This window comes from Prunus dulcis, chromosome 3 (genome assembly GCF_902201215.1).
Source record: "Prunus dulcis chromosome 3, ALMONDv2, whole genome shotgun sequence".
NCBI lineage: Eukaryota > Viridiplantae > Streptophyta > Magnoliopsida > Rosales > Rosaceae > Prunus > Prunus dulcis.
The window spans coordinates 4,863,100-4,884,348 of record NC_047652.1 but is presented as its reverse complement, the minus strand read 5'-3'; the positions used below and the strand labels follow the sequence as shown (position 1 = coordinate 4,884,348).

Below are 21,249 nucleotides of genomic sequence, written 5' to 3'. Positions count from 1 at the left end.
TACAGCCAATGGTCTATGCATCTTGGACCAAAAACAAACATAAGCAGAAAAAAATAAAAAAAAATAAAAAAGATAGCATTGAAGAGATTGAAGTGAGAAGATTTGCATCAATGGTATTTGGATCAAACCCACCCTATTACAGCCAATGGTCTTTGCATCAAACCCACCTTTTCCTTCCATTTTTCTTGTTCCTATTTCCAAGAGAGAGATTGAAGTGAGCAGATATCTTGAAATATGAGATAGCATCAGAGAAGAAGATGACTAGAAGAATAGAAGAAGAAAGGGGGCTCTAGAAGAAAAAAAAAATAAAAAATAAGACACAAAGACAGAAATAGAGGAAGAGAGAAGAGAGAGCGGAAGAGAGAGAAGAGAAGAGAGAGCGGAAGAGAGAGAAGAGAAGAAACTGATGAGAGGAGGCGTGCTCGCCGAGATAAGAGAGAAGAGGTGTGTCTCTGGAAGAGACTCAGATTCTAAACCCACATCTGGGCTTGGGTTCTGGTGCCATAGTTATTTGGGACATGGATTCCATGCCCATAGCCAATCCAAGACTAATTTAAGCTCAACAAACAATGGCTAGGATACATGTCCATTTTAATTGAAAATATCAAGTACAGTCCAGACCACCAAACGGGGCCTAAATATTTCCCTAAAAACCAGCCGCACAATCTGTGCGAAAACCAGTCTCTTATTCCCGCTAGGAATCTAACTAAATAATAAAATAAAATAGAATATAATAAGTCCTAAGGGCAACTCCACCCATTTGCCCTTTGTCATGGCAAAGGGGGGGACTAGGGCAGCTACTATTCATGTGAATAGTAGCTGCTCTTGCAAAACGCAATGTGTGTTTCCATCCGTTGCCATGGCAAATGGTAAATACTATTCTTTTTTTTCTTTTTTTTTCTTCACAAATTTGTTTACCTAAACAATTAATTTGGATAAGATTTTTGGGTTCGTACGTGTCAATATTTATTATAAAATTCATATCTCAATCGGATAAAATTTTGGTATTTATAGAAAGAAAAAAAATCAGTAAGTTTTTGGTATTTTTAAAAAAAAAATTCGATTTTTTTTCATTTTTTTTATTGCACAAAAATTGGCTGCCGTTAGATTGGAGAAAAAAATCTGATCAGAGAGCTCAGAGTGCGACACGTGGACCGTAGCCCGTAGCACTGTAGTGCTGACATCATGGTAAAACTCAGGCTGGAGCTCGGACAAGCCTTGCCCTCGGGCTAGCCCAGTCTACTAGGTCCCACTCCCAGCCCGGGATTGGGCTCCTAGCTGGAACTGGATTTTGGCGCTGCCTTCCCCCAGCCCAAGGCTTGGGCTCCTCGCTGGAATGGCTCTAATTAAGTGGGGATAAACTGCACAGAAACTGTCCAGCCACGCTTTAGCCTCAAATCTCCTCCAAACCCGGCCCAAGATAGCTTGTTTTAAAAATAAAAACATTCTGAACACATCTCCAGAAGGCCTTGAACCCATCCGAGGTCACCTTGGGCTCCAAAAACCCGATTCAAGCCCAAAACGTCACTATTTCAGCACTGCACATCGCTCCTTTATTTATTCGCTAGGAAATCACCGCTTGGTGGACGAATATGATATTTTGATACGATCAAGCTAAGTGACTCACGAACGTCCTCCAACTGGAATTACTCCAAAATTCGTCCATTTGATTATGTTGTGCTGCAGAGGAAGTCGACAGTCCTATAGTGGAAATATAATTCAAAGTATCAAAATTCTTCCAAAATATTAATCAAAATATAGTAAGAAGAGGGTTAAATATATAATATAAAATCTATTCATCAAGTCAGATCCGGCTCAATTGTTCAAAAGTGGTGTGATGGATAGTTCAAAGTATTATATGCTTGATTTGTTTTTTTCTTCTTCTTGTTTTCTCATAGTTTGAGTTTCCAGAATAGGACATGGCTCTAGATACTTGTCGAGACCTTAGAGATGGTTTTAAATTGTCTAAAAAGTCAGTTTAATTCCTGAATCCGATTCACTAATTCACGTTCATATTGAGCTGCAGTGAAACACTTATCTCATTACAGGGGAAAGTTAATGCAGGTTTTCATTGATGATTAGGCTCTAATGTTGAGTGCCTGCAAAGATGCTTGAAAAGGAAAATATCCTATACATGACATTTTGAAGCAAGTCATGGCTAGAAATTATTGTTATTACAGAAAACCTGTGCTGCTTGCAATTAAGTATCTTCATGGAAGAAGGCAACTAATGCTAGTGCCTATGGGGTCACAAGACAGACTCAAACAAACAGTATTGGATTCAGAAAGGTGTACAAGCCTTGCAAAGTGAAAATAAAAACCAAAACACACACACAAACAATGGGGAGTTACACACAAAGTGGAAAAGGAAACAAAATGGGGAAAGAACAACAGATCAATATGCACAAAGAATAAATCACCAACACATTCATCTACAACCTAATTGAGCCAAGTCTCTGCGACCCAAGTCTCCTCTTTGAATTGTTGATGTTGATAGACGCCCGCGGAACAGAGAAGTCCGAGTACATATCCAAGAAGAACTTATCAACAATGTCAACGTATACCGGACTTTTGAGGCGAGAGTAGTAATGAAGTGCCTCTTCTACATCCAGCACTTGTTCTACATCACTGGTATCCACCATTTCGAATTCCTTCATTTTTTTAGCTAAGCTTCCTCCATTCATGCTCTGCAAAGATGACTGAACTTCTTTTTTTCCCAGATGATGAGAACTTCCCATCTGCTTCTTTTGCTTTAATCCCCCTTCTTGTTTACTCTTCTTAGGACTCTGCTTTGAAAAATCCAGAAAACTCCCACTACATGCATCATCTTCCTTTGTTGGTTCTTTTGAAGCACTATCTCTCTTGTTTGCCTTATCTAGAGTAGACTCCCAGTCATCATAAAAATCAGTGTAGAACTGATCTGTTTGGTGATATTTCGGGTCTCGCCCACAATAGAAGGGATTGAAGGAAAGGGTTTTGGGCAATTTCTTGTATCCACCAAAGAAGAAGGACTTGAGGTTTCCAAGAGTTCTGTGAAAGAAGTTTTTGCTGTTATGAATGGTTTCTTGTAGCACCATTGCTGGCTCTACTAAAGTATAGAAAGGCTAGTTGTTCCCCTCTTTCCCTCACTGCCTCAGTCTACAAGAACAGACAAAACCCTAATCTGTTTTGGCTTCAAATCTGTCCTCTTCTGATATTGCTTCAATGTAACAGATGAGAGAGATAAGACAGTTCAAGCTCCTTGAGATTCATGAACAACGAAATCTAAAGACAAAACTTACTTATGTCTCTCTCTCTCTCTCTCTCTCTCTCTCTCTCTCAAGCTAGTGACTCAACTGATTATATGATCATAGATCAGAAGGCCTGGCTTATTAATTTATGACTCTGAGCAAATTAAAGTTTGTCAATAGTTTAATGGAGACACATTCAAGATATTCAAAAGACACTAAAAAGTAGATTACCAGATTGCGGACGTTGGGGGTCCAATTATGCCTTATATTTTTTTGTTTTTGACTAGTTGTTGTATAAAGTGCAGTGGCATTGATTAAGATGCAAAGCTAAAGCCTAAAGGCAGTGGTGCTGTAATTTATTAAGGTTAAAGGTCGTGGATTGGTGAATGCAAAAATTAATTGTTGTTAAAAACAAAACAAAACAAACAAAAAAAATTAAATGTGTTGCCAAAATTTTGACCCATGTGGCCCATAGACCCCAATGGTCCTGTTTGATCATTAGAGATGTCTGCCCCACAGTCATAACATAAGAAATTAATATGACATTGTGGGTGCCAGAACCATTCTAGAAGTACACACTAGCAGCAGGCCTTGTAGATAAAGAGTCAACTAGTTCTGATTAGCAAAATAATTTGGGATTAGGTGACCCTTGGAAACAAAATTAATTTGAACTAATTGGACTAATCACAATTCCCATTATATTAAAAGGAGGAGCTTCCTGGTCCCCTTCTGCAAGGCTGCTGCCATGTTCTGCTGATATCAGGATAAGGTGCATTCGGAATTCTGCACACTCGGGTCACTTTCTCACGGTTGCCATGATTCAAAACAAACCTGCCTCCATCCTCATATACTTTAAAATCTGTTGCAGTTTGCAGAGGAATGGTAAATGATGTTGGCCTTATTTATACAACTCAATGCACAAGATTGTGACTTCAGAATGACAAGTTAGGTCTGGTCATTAATGAGCCACCTTCCAGGCTGCAAGAAGACCTAACTCTTCACAACTTCTGTAATCACATATGTTTAGGCTTGTTTTTGTGGCATGGTTTTGCTTGCCTTATTTGTCAATTCAATGTAACTATTGTAGATCCTTCTTGAGTGAAGAATGAATCAGGAAGAATTTTTCCTCTTGACTCCAACCATTTCATTGTATCAAACATATTATGAGATTATCCACATCCAATCATTCTTTACAATCCTATCAAACATTTACTTTTTTAATATTTCTATTTGCTTGTTTTCTTTTGTTTTGTTTCAGCACCACTACTACTCCTATAGCTGCTGAAGCGCACCGAACTAAAAAGAATATGAAAATACAACTAATGCATGGCTTTACCTGCATTATGCAATCAAGTGAATATATAGCTTTATAAGATTTACTGAGATATAGAGTCTTGCTTCTCTTCTCAATCTCAGCTACTTCCTCCAGATAACTTATTGCTGCAACCATCTCTTCTTGTTATGTTTGAAGAACTGATACAACATTCTATGAACTTCACCATAATCAGTTGAAGCAACGAAGCGATCCTTTATCCACTGAGGAAGCTTGCTAGTTGGATGGCAAAAATTCCGTTTGGAGGAATCAGATGCGTACCGTGTGTCGACTAGTAAAATTGCTGCATAGTCATTTATATGCCGGATTGCTCTACCTAATACAGTCAAGGAAAAAACCCATGTCAAGACAATTGAATGAGAAACTGACTTCAAAATATGTTTATATCAGTAACAAAAAAGATGATCATAGGACTGCAGCTACATGGATGGCATACAAAAGGGGGCTGGGCAGCATTTGAAGAGCTTGATAGTGAGAATATTTGGAGCATCATGTTTGGATGGGCATTAGATTTCCTGGTTCCGCCTTAACCTTATTCTAGATTATTCATGCATAGTTTCAATAAAACATCTTTAAGGTTGGTCAGGCTTCATGTTTTTGAAAAATATTTAAAATTGTAAAACAACATACCAATGGACTGATTAACAGCTTTCATGCATAGATTCTCATAATATTCTTTTCCTCTGCGTCTGCAACTTCTGAGGACGTTAAACCCTGCATGTACTTCTCCACTGCACAGTTCATTACCAAGTGAAAGATTTGGTGTCTTAGTGGAATCTGAATCTCCCAACCCTTCAATATACTTCACCCTCTCCATTAACTCAATATCAGAAGGGCTAGCATAGGGCAGTCCAACCATGACTATACACCGGCCCATCCCATCACTTAAGTTGATGCCTTCTGATATCTTACCACCAACGACAGCAAGAAGCATTGCACCACTTTGAGAAGGATTTTCTTTCCGCTCCCCGGAAGACAATGTATCAATTGTTTCCTTGTATTCCTTGAGAACAGATTCTACATATGTATTCTTTCTAGGCTCTCTAAATAGATGCTTCTTCTTCTTAATCCTTTCAAGGATGCCTGAAGCCTCCCACGCATCATAAACTTGCCCTTCATAATCAAATGAGGAGAAGAAGACAACAATTCCCTCAGGAACCACTGTCACCAGATTACAAAGCAATTGCCCTAGTTCCTGTATCTGTAAATCCAAGCCCATCAACTTAAATAGTCAGCCACCATGTATAATGAACACCAAAAAAAGCAATAAGCAGAAAAAGGGTGCAACTGTACTTGACATAAAAAATAATATTTCCACTGGGCTTGAACTGTGTATTATATTTTCAAAACAAAATAGGAGAATAAATGGTGATAAATACAATAATGACATAGTAATGACTTCATCCGAAAACGCTCAAAAGAGAGTAGTTTCCATAAATATATTCAGATAAGATTGCAATATACTTGCCATGATTGATGACCTTCTGGAGCTGTAGCTAAAATCAAAAGTGTGACCAGAAGGGCCACGGGAAACTGCAACTGGCAAAATGCTCTCTGGGGGAACAATGTGACTACATGAAAAGAATTGCAACTGGTCCGGTGGTAACCAAGGGAAGAGTCGCTCCCTTGTTTCTTCTATAGGTTGCAGAGTTCCCCCAGCCAGTACCACGGAATGTGCTTGATCTACAATCTGTGTAAGGTTGAGAGTTAATGTTTCATAACTAGGACATGAATACTAGGCTATGAAAACAAGCTGTGTCAGAATAAGCAATTTTTGGCACACCTCAGAAAAAATCTTATCCCCAGTGAGCATAACATATTTTATATATCGTCCTTCCTCTCTAGAGCATGTTGTACAAGTCCTTGAGATGATAATCCTCCCATCACCATCTTTATTTGTCAGTGATAGCAACAAATTTGCTAAAGCCTGGAAACTGGACAGAGTACTTCCGTCTTCACTGCCATGAAGTGCCAATTTTTTTTGAAAGCTAGCTACTTTATCGCCATACCCACTAACCTGGCACACCAAGTACATTTTAACCTATAGATCATGGAAAGAGAAGGGAAGAATAGCACCAGGTAAAAATATACAATGGGAAGAAGGATTCACCTTGTGCATGATGTTGCTTTCCTTTATATACTGAAGCAATTTGACCAAGTTGATGTTGTCAACATTGAGGGAAAATAAAAAATCATTAATGGCCATAGAGGAAGTAGACGTCCCACTTGCCCCAGAAGCCTTTTCAGTATCACGGCAGGAATCTCCATAACTTCTATCATCTTTGAGAAACACTTGGCGGAAAGCCCGAGTGAGTACCATGAGAGTTTGGATATATCTACGATTACCAGGTCCCAATACATTGCAAAATCTTTCAAAGTACTTCTCAATGTGGCTGTGCACATCCTCCAGCTGTAAAGAAGTCAGGAGAACTGCTAAGATGTCAAATTACAATTTGTATCGAAAACCTATACCATCAACACCGGAAGCTTACTTGGTGGCACAAATTAAGGTTCTAACCTTGGATGGTGCTAACCTTAGACTATACATAGTGAAGACTACAGAATGCTACATTATGTTAAAGTTGTCTGCTATTCTATCGTTGGATCAGATAATTTGATAGATTTAGACAAGCAGTCAGATGCACCCAAACTAGTTATATGAATGAAAAAGAAAGATAATCCAGTTGCTTTCAAGTTATTAGCTCAATAAAGCTCATAATTTGATTACCTGCGACAAAGTGATTCTTGAGTCATACATGCTGATTAAGGAGTCAGCTAGATTGTGAGCCTCATCTATAATAACGATATTATTCTTTAAATTGAGCCCAAGTGACTCGCGAGATGCTTTTGAAAGTAGAGATTGATACGGTAGAACCACCAGATCAGCAACAGTAACCATGCTTCGGGAGCCATAATATGGACAAGTCCTCATGCTTTTTCCAAGATGAACAAGATCTTCAATATCCAAGGCACCTTGTTGAGACATCATACTCTTGAATTCCTTTTGTAGTTTATGTTTTCTAAGCATTGGGCAGCCACAAGAAGCCTTGTTCCTGCGAATCCTTCCTCCTGCACCCACATTCTGCAGATCAATACTATCATCAGTCAAGAGAAACCCTTAACACAGAATGAGCTGAGAATGCTGTAGATCATATGGGCATATGGCGCTTGATGGCTGGTGACCTTTAAATCAAGAAGAAAAGATTCCACTTGAGCCAAGATTTATACTTAGTTTTAAAAATTATTAATCCATGCCCTGATATACATGGAGGTCATTTCATTATTGATAAGAAACAGACCACCAGATCCGTTAGGTCTGTTGACCCACTTAAGTACTTCCAATTTATTCTTAGCCAAGAGCTATATTCTTAAGAAATTGGTTGAACACATTGGTGCACGATCATATGTAGACAATTCAATATGATTAGATATTCACATTTACAAAAAAAAAAAAAAAAAAAAAAAACCTTTTCAATTAGATCATGTGTCTGTTCAGGCATTGGCATAAAGCATGCAGCACCGGGCAAAACAGGTCATCTGCTATATATCATGCATTTCTTATAAAAATAAATATATGCTCATGCATTTCTTATGAAAAATATATATGGCCATGCATTTCTTATCAATAATGCATACGGTCATGCATTTGTTACTTAGCTTAGCAGGCAAAGTGCAGATTTATTGTTGGGCATCCAAAGAGCCAGATGCTGGATTAGAGAACTAGAACCATATAGTGATATCAAATAATGGTATATGGTGACAATTGAGTACATACTTCGACCACAGAATGTAAGGTTAAATGGTTCTAAAACTGAAGGGCTTGTACCAGACAAACAAATTATTTTTTCTCAAACGATATTGGGGGAAGAGGATTCGAACTCACAACCTCAAGTAGGCATGTGTAGGGGTAAATGCAATCAGATAGGCAAACCATAACAGAATGATTGATTAGAAGGAATAAGCACTAATGATCTTTAGTTACAAAAATAATTAGATATCATCTATCTATCCAGAGAAATCCAATTCTGTAGTTAGACAAATGTCCCGAGGCCAGTAAAACAAATTAAATCAAGTGTATGAATTATAACTAATGAGACTTTAAATGGATATATTTGTTACCTTGATTTTGGAAACTTCCTTATTCTTGTTTCTTTGAAGTTCCAAACAGCGTTCATTAATGCGAGTTGAGTTTCCAAGTTTCAATACATCTGAAACCATGGCCCAGAAGAAGGTAAACGCCATTCAAATTGAAATCTAATAATTCAATGATATGTTCAATACCTTCGTTGATGCAGAAGTTCCTCCTAGAGCCCAAACAAACCACCTTCATCTCATTAGCAAAGACAGTCTTCTTTAACTCCTTTATGAACTGTGAAAGCTGTGAATGTGTTCGGCTACAAAAATAAACCTGCAGCTTCTCGCCCTCCTCATATTCATCATCACCAGACCCATCTTCTTCATCTTCCTCGCTTGATGAACTAAGGGAAACCCCAGCAACCTTCCTCTTTGACTTCCCACCACCCAGATTCCCTTCCTCTTCGCTTTCATAATCTTCCACCAAAAAATCTTCATCACTCAACTCCACAGCATCATTGCTCATTTGCAAATTGTTTCCCTCTTCCTTTGTGCAAGGCTCCTCCTCAACACTCCGCGAGAACAAATCTCTACAATTTTCATGGTTCCTTCTCTTATCGGCCCTTCGAAATCCAATCCCAAACTTCTCCTTCATTTTAGTCTTCATCTCCTCACTCTGCTTGTCTTTGTTAATGACAGCATTTCTCATCCAATCAGGTTCATCATCTGGGTCAACTTGACCATCTTTTGCACCATTACGATCAGATACAATCCTATCTTCAGTCTTCTGTTGTTGCCTCCTATCAACCACCCATTGCAAAGCACTACAAATGATACTGAGAGTTTTTCCAGTCCCTATTGAAATACAATAATTTCAAATCAAACCCAATAGAATAAGAAAAGGGAAGTTTCGACAAAAAGAAGGGAAAAAAAGAAGGAAAAGTATCGAAATTAAAGTTGGTCGGTAATTGTAACTTCAAACTACTTCAACTCTAAAATATGCTAACTCTAAATTTGCATTTTGGGGACAAATTGACACAAATTCTTGTTTTTATTTGGTTCTCTCCACTGTCCTAGCAGTCAAAAGTGCAAACAAGCAACCAAATCAAAAGGTTTTGCCATTCCTTTGAACTTGATAAACAGTAATAATCTTGAATCTTAGTTCATCTATGCCATAAATAAAAAAAACTTTATGTGACAATAAGTGGCGGATGCCTAAAAAATGCAAGCATATAAAATGAGGGTTTTTCAATCAAAGTCGTAAGCTTGAATCTTCGATAATGGAGAAAAATATGCCTCAAAGGAAGAGTCCTATAGCATAGAGATTGAGCGGTGAGCTATGACTTGCCTGTGGGGCTTTCGAGCATGGAAAGACCTCCTTTGTTGAGAGAATGATAGAGGGCGTTCATGAAATCGATCTGTATGGCGTAGGGTTTGTACGGAAATGCTGGAAAGTTTGGGGCTTCCTCCCCTTTTTCTTTTTTCTCTTCCATTTCGTCTTCCTCTCTGTTTTTCTTCTTCGACTTTTTAGAGAGCTGGATGCTTTGCTCTGGTAGCTCTCTCTCTCTCTCTCTCTCTCTCTACTCTCAAGCTCGACCTTGTAGACCTCTGTTTCGCGCGCTTTCACTTCACTCCCGCGAGAACCAAAAATGGGCCTTTCCAATTGGGCCATTTTGTTTTAAATTGTTTTTAGGAAGAATTAGGCCATTTGTCTAATTAATTCCTCTTTTTTCTTTATTTAATTTTTTGTTAATGAAAATAAATTTTATCCTTACTTCACAATCTGATCTTCCAAAATGAATTTTGTATCACATATTTCACTTATTAATGAAACATGATCATGACCCAAGAAATTATAAGTGTGAATGAATGATCATCTAAAGAAGACTCGCCAAATATATGATTAATTGACTAGATAAAGTTAAAAATGAACGCATATTTTTCTTTTTGTTTTTTTTATACAAGTGATATTGAGTAAGGGGAGATTCGAATATAAGAACTCAAGTACAGAAATTACTGCTCTTAACAACTTGAATTACAAATCTCTTACAGGTGTTTTGGTTCTCAAGCCCAGCATAAAAAAAACAATTCTTCTTTCTCCTTTGGTATATTGGGGGCCAAATGCCCAAAACAGAGGAAACAGGAAGACACATGGGCCACAGAGTCAGGCCCATATCTACACTCAAAGCCCAGGCCGACAAATACCATCATTATTCAGCTACGAAGTTCGACTTACCCTAAAACCCTCGTTCGCTTTCATATATATATTCACCCTCTCCGCCGCTCACTTCTTTAGCCTGAACACCTCCATCTCACAAGCTAGGGTTTTCTCTGCGCTCCAATGGTACCTCTTTCTCACTCCTTTGCTCTCTATGTGTTCTGTTATACTGGCTTTTGGTAGATCACCATGTTTACGTGAACTGATTGGGTTTTTGTTTCTGTGGGAATGAAACAAATGGACACAGGGGAAGGGAACAGGGAGTTTTGGTAAGAGGAGGAACAAGACCCACACCCTCTGCGTGAGGTGTGGACGTCGCAGCTTCCACTTGCAGAAGAGTCGCTGCTCGGCTTGTGCCTTTCCTGCTGCTCGCAAGAGGAAGTGTATGTCTTCAAACCACTTTTATTACCTACATAATCTATATCTATCGGTCATAATATGAATCTGGTAGATGATTTGTTGATGTGCTTGGCATTTTTGTTGGGATTTTTGAATACCCAGAAAATGAATTTTTCATTTTGACGATGATTTTCCAGGAAAATGTTTCCTTTTTATGATTTTTGCTTCTGGGTTTATTTTTATGGCTTTGTGTTGTATTTTGTCGGTATTAAAAAAAATAGACAACTGGAGTGTTAAAGCCATCCGAAGGAAGACCACTGGAACTGGAAGGATGAGGTATCTGCGCAATGTTCCTCGCAGATTCAAGAGTGGCTTCAGAGAAGGTATCAGTCAGATCATGTTACTTTTGTTAGATGTTGATGGCATTGCTCTATTTGTTCTTCATTTGTTTGTTTTGTGCCTATATTGATTTTCGTATTTGTTTTTTGAACAGGTACTGAAGCTGCACCAAGGAAGAAGGGAGCAGCAGCAACTGCTTAAGCCTTCCAATGAGTGATTTTGAATGTCATTTGGGGTACCCAATTATAGCTTTAGAAAGCGATTTTATGAGTTTGGACAAGTTCTCTATGAGCTTTGTTATTGTTTTTGATGGATGTTATAACTTTTATTGTTTTAATTGGGATCTTCACTTCCTTTTAATAGTAGTTGCTTTCAGTTTGTGACAAGAATGAATGAGCCTCATGTTGCCTTTTCTAATTATTGTTTTAATGATGTCTTAAGATTTTGTTGGGTTTTAGTTGGTTTCTGGGACTAGACTGAGCAATGAGTTAGGTTTTCTAGTTCGTTATAGGTTATATTGGTTTTATGATATCTAAGTTTGCCCATGAATGCGAGGCAAACGACTTTAGTGATAGTCAACTTTACACTCACGATATTGTTCATATCCAGTTGGGTCATGGAATTAGTATGATATGATATGGAGAGATACTTGTGTGCGCAGGGTTGCAGTCATAGTTACTGTCTTGTTGATTCAGACGCAGTTTACTGCATAATGTTAAAGAGCTACAAACGCTAATGGTTGGGACAGAATAAACGTACCCGTAGATGTTTGCATGTGAATTGGTTCTGTAACTTCTGTTACTGTCAAGTTTAGTTGATTAACAAAGCGTGATTGTTCTAGTTTTCATTTATTAGTCTGATTAATGAAGCGTTAGTTGATTAGTCTTAGGTTTATTAGTTTGATTAATGCAGGTTTAGTTGATTAACGTGGTGTTGATAAAAGCTACTTTGAATTTCCCCCTTCTCATATCGTTGTGAAAAAGGACAGCATTGGTGAATGCTTTAGCATCGCATTTTAATCACTAGGATATTGAGTAGGATCTCAAGTACAGGAGTGAATGCTTCAAATCACTTTTGTTACAACTTTAAGAGTCCCGTTCAACACCCCATTAGTTTGCTAAATCAGTTTTTTTCCATGGGATTGTGAACTATGGTTTCATGGTAACCGTAAGAAATGTTCGAAATGGTGTCTAAATATCCTCTTATAATGGGGGCGTGCACAAAATATTCATGTACCTTGCTGGTACTCAAATAAACGTCACTACTTTTTTATGTGGAACATCTGAAATATGAAATTCCTTGATCTGTTAAGTCGGTGCAATAAATGTAAATGTAATCCCATTTGGTCAAATGAATAATCGGAAAACTAGAGGAAAAAAAAAGAAAGATAAGTCCTGAATCAGGCCGAAAGAACAAAGAGTAGTTTCTGAATATGAGGTATTGTATATTTGCACTAATCTCAAGATTTACAATGAATTTCCTCAAGATGCTAACTAAAGAGCTACTTACAAAATTCAGACAAGAATGACTTGATTCTCTTGATGCCAATACAAATGAAAGGCAACGAATTCGGTTGCATAAAAACCAAACCAGACCACAGAATCATGTTGCCAGGCTATGCTCCAGATGAGGAAGAAACTATGCAGAGCAATGGTTCTTACTTGATCTCAAAATTTATCGTCAATAGAATGACCCATTATTGCGCTTTAAACTCGCCAAATCTATGCTTTTCTTCATGCAACTGCTTAAACACATAATCCAGCTCTGGAAATGCCGACATAAGCAGCAGCTCCAGAAGGTCGTAAGCCAGTTGTTTCAAACAAACAGATGACTATTCAAAGAAGAAAAGAAGCTGTTACAACTCTCTAAAAGAATCCAGTTAAGAAAATACAAGAAGCATCCTTAACCTTCTAAAAAACAATAATTACCTGAAGAAAGTAATAGAGATCCTTGGCGCATTTGTCATACTCCCTACTACCAACCAGACCGACAATAGCTGCAGGTGCATTATCTGCATTTAGAACCAGAAAATTTGAGTATGTTATTGACAGTCCCCATAGACACGGGTATGAATTAAATATACTGCTGCCAAAAGCAGAAAATAATAGGGTTTTGCAGAACAAGGTAATACCAATCATTAGTTCATAAACCAACTTTGCACGTCGATCTGCCTCCTGTTTCTGCTGCTCATCAAATCTAGGTGATGAAATTTCTGTAGGTTTCTGGCCCTGAGGTGAATTTTGTGCTTGGTTGGTGGATGGTGGTCTTCGCTTTGGATGCTTGGTTATAAATATTCCATCAGGCCATAGTATCTATCAAAGACAAGTAATCAATTAACACCAGCATCTAAGTCTTCGATTTTAAAACTATCAGAGTTAATTTTCAATAGTAGCATTTTCAATTCTGGTTTGGGGTTTTTATTTTTAATCAAAGATAGAGAAAGGAAAATCAGAGAATAATAAAACGAAATGATAACACAATGAGAAAATGGATATGGAACAGTCCAAAATAAAAACCAAAACTATATTTAAAAAAATTTGTTTTGTTTTAGTTTTATGTAGTTTGTCTTTTCTTGGTTTTAGTTTCACGTGATCTCCCTCATTTCTTGATCATATCTCTCATATCTCACCCCTCTCCCTCTTCTATCCCATATATTTTTCCTCTCTAACTTCAAAATAACATAAAGTTATAAAACGAGCCCTCATTAAATCATTAATAGAATTCAAAATCAGCTTGCTAAGGGCCCACTTTTAACTTCTTTTTTTTTTTTTTTTGGGGTGTATTTTTTAATCGAAAATAAGGAACAAGAAAGATGATGGAGTGGGGAGGAGAGGAGTAAATACATATACAGTGTGTTTTCCAAATAAAAACTCTAAATAGTTTTTAATAGTTTTTAATTTTTTAGTTTAATAGTTTTAGTTCTACGCGCTCTGCTTCTTTTCTTATACACCTCTCTCATCTCTCAACTTCATTTCCCCATTCTTCAAAACATTTCCCCTCTCTTTCTTAACTGAAAACAAAAAACAAGAACCTTATCGAATGAAGCCTCTCAAGATTAGATGTGAGCCCACATAATCACTTAGCATTCCATATATTATAGAGCCCATCTCTCCCCTAAAACAAATGTTAAATTCTGTAGCATTGGCCTCACAGCAAATGCCGTCACCAACTTCTTTACATTTGAACTATGTTAGTCTTAAGCAATTCTCTGACATTCTATAAGTAAAATGCAGTCTGCATTAATTTCCCTCGCCATGACAATAACTACAAACAGAATAAACTCACAAAATGCAAAAATAAACTTGTAAACCTTCTAAAGCACCTAATTTCAATCTATTAGACATAATAAATAAGTACATGTGAGCTTACAAAACTCATTGGACTAAAAGGAAGTAAATGGCGCCAAAACATACCTGCTCAACTCGCTTGATCCCAGAAGCCACCACCAATCCCCTACGCAAAAGCTGGATTTTCTCTATTAACCAGTCATCGAAGGCATCACCCATCCCTAGCTGTAGTATTTGTTTGGCCACCCAGAAAGCCTTCCGCCTATAGTTTCAGAAGATATAAATGGCTCAACTCAATATCACAATGCAACATAAGGGCACAGTTCTGCAATCATATACAAAATACCTGATCCATCCACCATCTTGGAGCTGAAAAATGACATCCACCAAATCTAAGATAGGAACACTTAAATTTGGAGGCACCCACTGCATCAACCAAGTACGTGTTTAGCGCATACAAGCCATATTGCATCATGGTTAAGTAAAATAATTCTAAAATTACAGCTACAAATCCTCTTCAAAGTCTAGAATCTCTAGAAATATCAGAAAATGAAACCTGAGAAAACAAATTGCGAGTTTTACCTCTGTAGGAAGGGTAGGGTCTGTATCAGTATCAACAAACAATTCAATTTCTTTTTCGTCTCTTCCTTGTATGGTCTTACCCAAGTTTGTGAGAGAAGATGCATCTTTTCTTCCTCTAGTATCTGAATCAGTGGCACCAAGTGACTTTCCAAAATCGTTACCAGAATTTTTGACCGGAGAAGAAGAGCCTTTTGTGTTCACTCTGAACCCATCTGCCACAACATTATTCTTCAATTGTAAAGCAGAATCCTTAACTCTGGTGCCTATAGGTTCCCTCTTCAAGGAAAACGGATCAGTCACAGGCCCACCAAAATTTGAAACCTGTTTACTCTTTTCAGATGCCTTATCATCTAGGTTAACTAGAAAATTCCCAAATTAAAAAGGGAAATTAGAATGAGTAAGAAAAAGGAAAAGCGACTAATAAATTCAAAACTAGGCATTTAACTGATTTACCTGACAGTGTTTTGATTATAGAAAAGGAATTTGTAAATACATAAGTCTGCATTTGAAAGATATAAAGTGATAAGTGTTCCTCCCAAATTTACGAACATCATAACCACCTCCCAAATTTACAAATATCATAACCACCTCCCCTGTAATCAAAATCAGTAAGAGGAGAAAATTACTGAACCTGGGAGTCAACACTTAGGAAATCCCAAACTTCAATGGATCCTGAAACTGTTGGAAGCTGCATAAGCTTCTGAGAAACAACGATAAAAGTTAACAAATGATTAAAGGCTTAAAACAATATTATTATTATCCAGATCAGCAAGAAAAGGGGGATTGTGTTGTTAACCTTTACATATTCGTCAAGCAATATACATCGTTCTTGAATGACAGCTAAATCCAAACCAGTTGACAGAAAATGCTTTGGAGGCAAATGTAGGTTGTACTCAGGAAACTCTTTTAGACGCCGATGTAGCTCCTCAAAATGACGAAATCTGTAGGGAGATAACCATAATGTTGAGTTACCAAAGCAAAGGTACAATGGAAAAGTATAGACCTCATCTTCTTGACATGTGAGAAAATTACAGAAGATATCACTGAAGGATGACGCATAAATTTAGAGCACAATGTTACCACCTTCTTTTGATTGACCAACTATTATTATTTACATCCGTAACAGATATGGAATATACGGCAAATGTTTTTGAGTCACTCTTCACAATATTTGCACCCAATACCTGCAACAGAAAATGGGTTTACATACTTTGCATCTAAGAACATATCAGAAAACAAAATTAAGCGTGCATAATCAAGACAAACTGGTAAGATCTAAGGTAAGTACCTCACATTTCAACTTGAAAAAAGAATCCACTGCCATAGAATTTTTCATGGAATTAAAAGTCAGACTATGACTACCAGCAAAAGATAGAGAAGTTGCAGATGAAGAAGTGGCTGCCCCACTGTTAACTCTACCCAAACCTTCAATGTCAGAATCATCGCTGGAATCCTCAATATTTTCATGTCCTTTTGGCGAATTAAGTATGTCCTGTCCATCTCCAGACAAGAAGCTTGTTCTCTCAACCTCTTGCCAAACGGGTACTTTCTTATTGCTTGGTCTAGATCTTTTCTGGCCAGACTGGGCTTTAGGCAATCTTTGAAAGTGAAGATTTCCTTTACCAGTCCTTTTCGTAATATGGCGTTCTGAATTTTCAAGTGGGTGATGAATGTGAGACAATGGCATATTTCTATTACTTTTACCATCCCAAACTTTAGTTCCAGGAGAATCAAGACCTGTTACACTGTCTGTCTCTTCATCTTCAGAAGTATAAGAAGTACTGCTTCCTGAATCAACCTCCTCCAACCGCATGTGGTTGCGTTCATCATCTCCTTGATATGAAGCAACTGGAGAGTGATTTGGTATATTTTGAGCTCCAGGGTGGAAAGCATTTTCTACCTTCAACTGAGTGGTGCATCCAGAGTGAGAAGTGCTTCTCTCAGAAAGATTGAGCTTAGATACAATTTCCTTATCTTTGGGCCTAGATTTTTCCATAGTATGGTCCACTGTAACTGACTTCCCTCCAGAAGACTGCTCAATTATCGAATTTTCACCTTCCTTCTTTTTGTAATTTCTCCCTTTTGCCCACATGTTTTCGAAATTTTCAGGAGCAAGGGCTTGAGTCTTTCTGCGAGACATTAGATCTAACATATCTCCCCATTCTCCTCCCAAGTGGTTCCGTTCTATACCTCTTTCAATGCTATTTTGGGAGTTCATTGGCAATGAGCTCCATGAACGGGAAGACTGAGTATCAACCTTAAGCAGTGGATCTTTTGATCCATTCACATTTTCTGTCACAGGTGTCTCCGCAGAAGTTCTGGATTGGCCGTTTTTTAATTGCACAAGTTCAACACCAGTAACAGAAGGATCTAAGAACCTAGAAAAGTGATCGGATGAAATCTTTGAAGGGCCCTCTGGTTTGGATCGAGATTCCTCTTGTACCACAGTAACACTTTTGGCCTCAGTCATTTTTAAGACCAACAATTCAATTCTTTCATTAATAAACCTATCACCAAAAAAGATGAGGAGAAATGATACAGTAGTAATGCAGAAAGAAACATAAAGCAAACGAGAAGGAATGGATACCTTGGACTAGCCAAGTTTAAGACAGGTCGCATTACTGCACAAGCAAGAAGCTCTCTGACAATATAACGGAAGAGAGAGCACTGCAAATCTTCAGGCTTGAATGTAAAAGATATAAGGCCATCCATCAGATGCTGCAAGACCTGCAGATGAATGGTACATAAAACATGGTCACCACAAATGAGAAAGCAGATAAAATATAGAGGAACCATACCTTAATTTTTCCAGGTAAGAAAGATTTACAGATTGACTAAGCAAAAATTAAAGAGCAGAAAGTAAACAACCTTGTGCTCAGATTCTGCAGAAAATAAAGCAGGATGCAATTTGTTTGCAGCAGCCAAGACAAGTCTCAATTCCATATCTCGTTTTTCAATTGTCAGCAATCCTGATTGTTTTTTTTCAATCTTTGCTTGTGCTACACGGAAAAGCTCCAAGTGATTGCATATGAGATTAATAAGATCCCTGCACCATCATAAACATTAGATCTTCAGTAATCATTCAAGTAGTCCTTTATAGCACCCTGTTGAACAAGTTATTAACCAGAACCTTGTGAGAAGATCAATTAGATTTATATTCCTCATGCGTCCTGAAATTTCTCCAAGAACACCATTCACGATGCACGCCAGTTCTTCTGGACCTTGTCTATCTGGTGTTAGACGAGAATACCAAAGATCTGTCACAAACTCAGAAACCAGATGCTGGGTGAAGTGATCTATAGCTTCCTCAACAACAGGAGAATTGACTTTCCTTCTCCACTCGGATTTTTGACTAGTGTTAGGCCATTGAATAGGTTTGTTTTGGGAAGTAGTACTTGCCAAGGATGGTCTGCTGTTGTATGCTGCAGCTTTTCTTCGCATATCGTAATCTAGTGATAAGTAACGAAGGAGGACAATCAAGAAGGCAGCAGCAGGCAAGTTGATCCAGACAGAGGAGCTTGTCACTGAAATTAAAACAAGAACAATAAGCCACACCTCAAGGAAAGAAAAAACATGAACATCACAGACGGCAAGAAGGTCTGTTACCCTCCATCACAATGCTGGCTTCTAACACAAGTAATAAATAGTGGACACGAAACAACTGAAGCATGCCATCTACAACTAGATAGAACCAGAATACTAGATTTTCAAGGCCAAATATGTAACCTTTAACCTATAAAATTAAGATACATCATCAAGTGGGTGGTACTGGGAGATGAATAAAACTAACTAATTAGCTCAAGTAATTGCACGCACAAGGAAAAGGTGATCGCTTGCTTATTTGAATTGAAGTATGTTTTATTCAAAGCCTTGCCAACAAAATTAACAGGCGAAATAATAAATTAGATATTTAAGAAGTGGATACCAAAAGAGCTAATTACCCCTCCCTGCTTAGCTCAATTAAAAAAGGTTCATATCTGTTTGCTGTGCAATGCACATTAACACAGTGATCATCACACAGACTATAATTCAACAATGCAAATTCAATCTGAAATTGATCGTAAACAAAATTAAAACCCAATTTATACCCAATTGTAATAAGTCTTAAAACAAAACAAAAACACAGAAAAAAAAAATGGAGAAGAAGAGAACAAGAAGAGCTTACAAGACATGAGGTATGATAAGCCAATGACGCAAATGGCGAGAAAGACAATCCGCTTCTTGGCTTCCTCAACGAGGTCCCGGATGGGCACTTGCTGCCTCTGCGTGCTCATTTCCAATCAAACCCAGAAACTCAAATCAATTCCTCAATTAAGCAATTCTAGTCTCTCGGATCATATCCACGGCAGGCTCGAATACCCAGAACAAATCCTATGGGTTGCATTACGAGGACGCGGCGATCGACGAGTGAATGAGGACTGGTGTGTGTTTGGTTGCAAGGAAAATGAGAAATGGAAGTGAAGGAAAGCAAGAGGCGAGAAAAGTAAGACGGTGATTCGAAGGCCTTGGGTTCAACGCGAGGACCGTTAGGTTTCGATGTTCATCTTTGTTTTGCTTTGCTTCGCTCTGCTCTGCTTGCGTGGGGTTTCATTCTTTTTTTGTTTTTCTCTTTTCTGTGTGCGTTTTTTTTGCCTTTTTTTGTTTATTCTGTCACTTTCTCTTCTTACGCACTCTTTTTATTGTGATGTATATATGAGTCTTGCCTGTCAAGATGTGTTTTGGATTTCTGGGTTTGGGAATTTCAACTGCCACGACATTGTTGTCAAAAATATAGATTCCGGGTTTCTGCGGGGTAAAACCATAAATTTAAATTCCTGTCTTTTCCTAATATAAATTACATATCTTTATTTAATTGTAGCAATAGTCCTTGAACTTGTGTTCGATTGGCATTTTCAGTCATTAAACATTCAATTCGCATTTTAGGAGTAAGGTCCTTAAATTTATACCCGATGTACATTTTAGCCCTCCAACTCAGATAGTAACTCTAATAATTCTCAATATAATTTTCTCTCGCATCGGTCTAGTCCAATCATCATAATCTGCTAAATTTTCCATCAAATCAAAGGGCAATATGGTTATTTTATGTAGTTTTTACTTCCCACCATATTCCTCCCAAAATCGTTGCGATTCTCGACAAATTCAAGGACCAAAATGCAAATCGGACACGAATTCAACTACTATTACTCTTAAAAACTCATTATTTAATAACCAATAATTATAATTTATTTTGATTTTGATTTTAATTTTGATTTTGTTAAAAATAAATAAAAATCTCCTACAATTATATTAGTTACAACGTGATTATTTTCGATACAATTCATTAGGTTGACAAGTTGGGTTATAGTGTCCAAAAATGCTAGTCATATACCTCTCTAATAGAGGTGGTGGTATGCAAATGTGATATGCCCAGCATTGCTCCCCCCATCGTTCATTTCTTTGTTACCATTACAATTCGAATTTAGGATATTTTTAAATTTATTATACATATATACACATTTTTAGTTTGAGAGATAAAAACGTATAAAGTAAATGAGGTGATAAAATTGGGTATGAATGTGGAGAGAGAGCAATGAATTTAGTTAGCGTGTGTTATTTATGAATATTTTTAAGCAAGAGGCATATATTCCTTGTTTGTACGCCACAATCATACGAAACAGCAAAAACTGCTCTTTCATAATGTAAGGCGTGAAAGGAAAAATCAACTTCAATATATATGGTCAACAATAATAATACAACCAAATTACTCCAAACTTTGTTCCGCTAATTAATGTCCTTTCAATCCCTATTCATTTTTGTCTGGTTGCCAGCTCCCCATTGTGAATTATGTTGTCCTTCGATTCAATTTTAC

At 37.6% G+C, this 21,249-nt stretch overlaps 4 protein-coding genes across 4 annotated transcripts; 1 reads left to right on the top strand and 3 right to left on the bottom strand.

Moving 5' to 3' along the window:
- Positions 1 to 2,260: 2,260 nt before the first annotated feature.
- On the bottom strand, positions 2,261 to 3,435 carry LOC117620669. Its single transcript, XM_034350806.1, has one exon. It carries the CDS (start codon positions 3,074 to 3,076, stop codon positions 2,432 to 2,434), a length of 645 nt encoding a protein of 214 aa, XP_034206697.1. The 5' UTR covers positions 3,077 to 3,435; the 3' UTR covers positions 2,261 to 2,431.
- A 972-nt stretch (positions 3,436 to 4,407) lies between these two features.
- LOC117620668 (ATP-dependent DNA helicase DDX11) lies at positions 4,408 to 10,166 on the bottom strand. The gene is made up of 9 exons (XM_034350805.1): positions 9,985 to 10,166; positions 8,844 to 9,491; positions 8,682 to 8,770; positions 7,291 to 7,644; positions 6,673 to 6,972; positions 6,346 to 6,579; positions 6,031 to 6,252; positions 5,193 to 5,763; positions 4,408 to 4,878 (listed from the first exon to the last, which is right to left on the bottom strand). The coding sequence occupies exons 1-9, from the start codon at positions 10,127 to 10,129 to the stop codon at positions 4,664 to 4,666; spliced, it is 2,778 nt and encodes a 925-aa protein (XP_034206696.1). The 5' UTR covers positions 10,130 to 10,166; the 3' UTR covers positions 4,408 to 4,663.
- A 689-nt stretch (positions 10,167 to 10,855) lies between these two features.
- Positions 10,856 to 11,921, top strand: LOC117620670 (60S ribosomal protein L37-3). Its single transcript, XM_034350807.1, has 4 exons — positions 10,856 to 10,980; positions 11,102 to 11,237; positions 11,475 to 11,576; positions 11,687 to 11,921. The coding sequence occupies exons 1-4, from the start codon at positions 10,978 to 10,980 to the stop codon at positions 11,731 to 11,733; spliced, it is 288 nt and encodes a 95-aa protein (XP_034206698.1). The 5' UTR covers positions 10,856 to 10,977; the 3' UTR covers positions 11,734 to 11,921.
- A 1,012-nt stretch (positions 11,922 to 12,933) lies between these two features.
- LOC117620666 lies at positions 12,934 to 20,061 on the bottom strand. Its single transcript, XM_034350804.1, has 15 exons — positions 19,567 to 20,061; positions 18,532 to 18,925; positions 18,270 to 18,447; positions 17,989 to 18,128; positions 16,690 to 17,908; positions 16,485 to 16,585; positions 16,198 to 16,342; positions 16,033 to 16,101; positions 15,855 to 15,900; positions 15,402 to 15,760; positions 15,166 to 15,245; positions 14,946 to 15,081; positions 13,664 to 13,844; positions 13,461 to 13,543; positions 12,934 to 13,363 (listed from the first exon to the last, which is right to left on the bottom strand). The coding sequence occupies exons 1-15, from the start codon at positions 19,673 to 19,675 to the stop codon at positions 13,229 to 13,231; spliced, it is 3,375 nt and encodes a 1,124-aa protein (XP_034206695.1). The 5' UTR covers positions 19,676 to 20,061; the 3' UTR covers positions 12,934 to 13,228.
- Between the last annotated feature and the right edge of the window lie 1,188 nt (positions 20,062 to 21,249).

Bases quoted from the DNA above. Each gene is read 5' to 3' on its own strand.
- LOC117620668 (XM_034350805.1), bottom strand. From the start codon at position 10,129: ATGGAAGAGAAAAAAGAAAAAGGGGAGGAAGCCCCAAACTTTCCAGCA. The intron at 6,973-7,290 runs GTAATCAAATTA...ACTTCTTTACAG, and splicing joins CAAGAATCACTTTGTCGCAG to CTGGAGGATGTGCACAGCCA. The intron at 6,580-6,672 runs GTGAATCCTTCT...TTGGTGTGCCAG, and splicing joins AAAGCAACATCATGCACAAG to GTTAGTGGGTATGGCGATAA.
- LOC117620669 (XM_034350806.1), bottom strand. From the start codon at position 3,076: ATGGTGCTACAAGAAACCATTCATAACAGCAAAAACTTCTTTCACAGA.
- LOC117620670 (XM_034350807.1), top strand. The intron at 11,238-11,474 runs GTATGTCTTCAA...TAAAAAAAATAG, and splicing joins TGCTGCTCGCAAGAGGAAGT to ACAACTGGAGTGTTAAAGCC. The intron at 11,577-11,686 runs GTATCAGTCAGA...TTTTTTGAACAG, and splicing joins CAAGAGTGGCTTCAGAGAAG to GTACTGAAGCTGCACCAAGG.
- LOC117620666 (XM_034350804.1), bottom strand. From the start codon at position 19,675: ATGAGCACGCAGAGGCAGCAAGTGCCCATCCGGGACCTCGTTGAGGAA. The intron at 15,901-16,032 runs GTTCAGTAATTT...TTTCAAATGCAG, and splicing joins TCCTAAGTGTTGACTCCCAG to ACTTATGTATTTACAAATTC. The intron at 13,544-13,663 runs GTATTACCTTGT...TTCTAAATGCAG, and splicing joins GGTTTATGAACTAATGATTG to ATAATGCACCTGCAGCTATT.